Source organism: Antrostomus carolinensis, unplaced genomic scaffold (assembly GCF_000700745.2).
Source record: "Antrostomus carolinensis isolate BGI_N321 unplaced genomic scaffold, ASM70074v2 scaffold19412, whole genome shotgun sequence".
Classification (NCBI taxonomy): domain Eukaryota; kingdom Metazoa; phylum Chordata; class Aves; order Caprimulgiformes; family Caprimulgidae; genus Antrostomus; species Antrostomus carolinensis.
In genome coordinates, this window is record NW_010299227.1 from 14675 (window position 1) to 16220 (window position 1546).

General features: G+C 47.7%; 1 protein-coding gene across 1 annotated transcript in view; it reads right to left on the minus strand.

Moving 5' to 3' along the window:
• The window catches only part of LOC104520905 (histone H3.3), a gene marked incomplete at its 5' end in the record, with an annotated part of 3349 nt that extends 3170 nt beyond the window's left edge, over nt 1-179 (minus strand). Inside the window, one exon of the mRNA XM_010162724.1 lies at nt 26-179. Within this exon, the coding sequence (XP_010161026.1) occupies nt 26-179 (154 nt within the window). The remainder of the gene's footprint in view (nt 1-25) is intronic.
• Between the last annotated feature and the right edge of the window lie 1367 nt (nt 180-1546).

Below are 1546 nucleotides of genomic sequence, written 5' to 3' on the forward strand. Positions count from 1 at the left end.
TGGGTGCTCCCCTGGGCACGCTCACCTGCAAAGCACCGATGGCAGCGCTCTGGAAGCGCAGATCTGTTTTGAAGTCCTGAGCAATTTCACGCACCAGACGCTGGAAGGGAAGTTTGCGGATCAAAAGTTCGGTAGACTTTTGATAGCGCCTGATTTCACGGAGAGCCACGGTACCCGGCCTTTTCAATTACATAATTAAAAAAAAAAGAGAAAATAATTAGTAGTCAAACCATATTCTACATCATGTTCAAAATACGAGTTAATCAGCTAAACTGAACTAAGCACCATCCACGTTCTGTTTTCACTCGAAGAGTCTCAGCATTTACAATACAAAACCAGTCTGACTGGCAAAAGGTGACTGTGTTCTCACCATCCACCTGTGCAAACTCCCACCAGCCTCAACAGGGATCCCTCAGGCAGACACACAAGGCCCTGACTTCGGCACACGTTGGCTAATGGGCACTAACACATCTCGGCGCAGATGCGGGACACCCCAAGAGCACAGGTACCCACCACTTCAAGGGGAATCTAGTTCTTCCCTACTGACATAACTGGGGTTGTTTAGCCTGGAGAAAAGGAGGCTCAGAGGAGACCTTATCACTGTCTACAACTACCTGAAAGGAGGGTGTAGTGAGGTGGGTGTTGGTCTCTTCTCCCAAATAACAAGTGACAGGACAAGACGGAACAGCCTTAAGTTGCACCAGGGGAGGTTTAGGTTGGATATTAGGAAAAAATTCTTCACTGAAAGGGTTGTCAAAATATTGGAACAGGCTGCCCAGGGAAGTGGTGGAGTGACCATCCCTGGAGGTATTTAAAGGACAGGTAGATGTGGAACCTGGGGACATGGTTTAGTGGTGAACTTGGCAATGCCAGGTTTATGGTTGGACTGGATGATTGTAATGGTCTTTTCCAACCAAACTATTCTGAGTCTATAATACATGGTCAACATTCACAGAACTAACAGAAGTTATATTCTGTGCTATATTATCCGTATACAGTAACTTAGTTTGTTTCCTTGTGTTAGTTTTGGTGTCAGAACAACAATTTCCGATTAACAATGTACTTTTGCAGACACGGAGTCCACCCATAAAACTGATACCACATTTCTGTGGAAACTGGGTATTTTCCTACTCCAGTTTTATTACCCTTCTCTCAGTGGATTAATTCTGCCTCACACCTACAATAACAAACTTTTAGGTTAAGTTTGTTGTTTCAAAGCTGCTTCTCCTTCCCGATCCCCTGTTTCCCCCAGGAACAGGTACACCCAGCCCAAGATCATTCCCCGAGTTGAAGCATGGCTGTTACCGTTCTACATGGCTGTTACTGTTCTGCACTGAGCGAGAGCTGGAAAACCTCATTATTGAACAACTTCATTGTTAAAAAGGTCTGCCTGGGCCCATCCAAGCCCATTCCCCACTCCCGTGCACAAACCCCTGTGCGTGGGGCAGGCAGTGCAGCACCGTGGGCAAGCGGGTGAGGGGGGAGGGGGGGGGAGGGAAGAGTCCTGCCCACTCGTGGACACGTCGCGCCCTCTCGTGGCAGATCC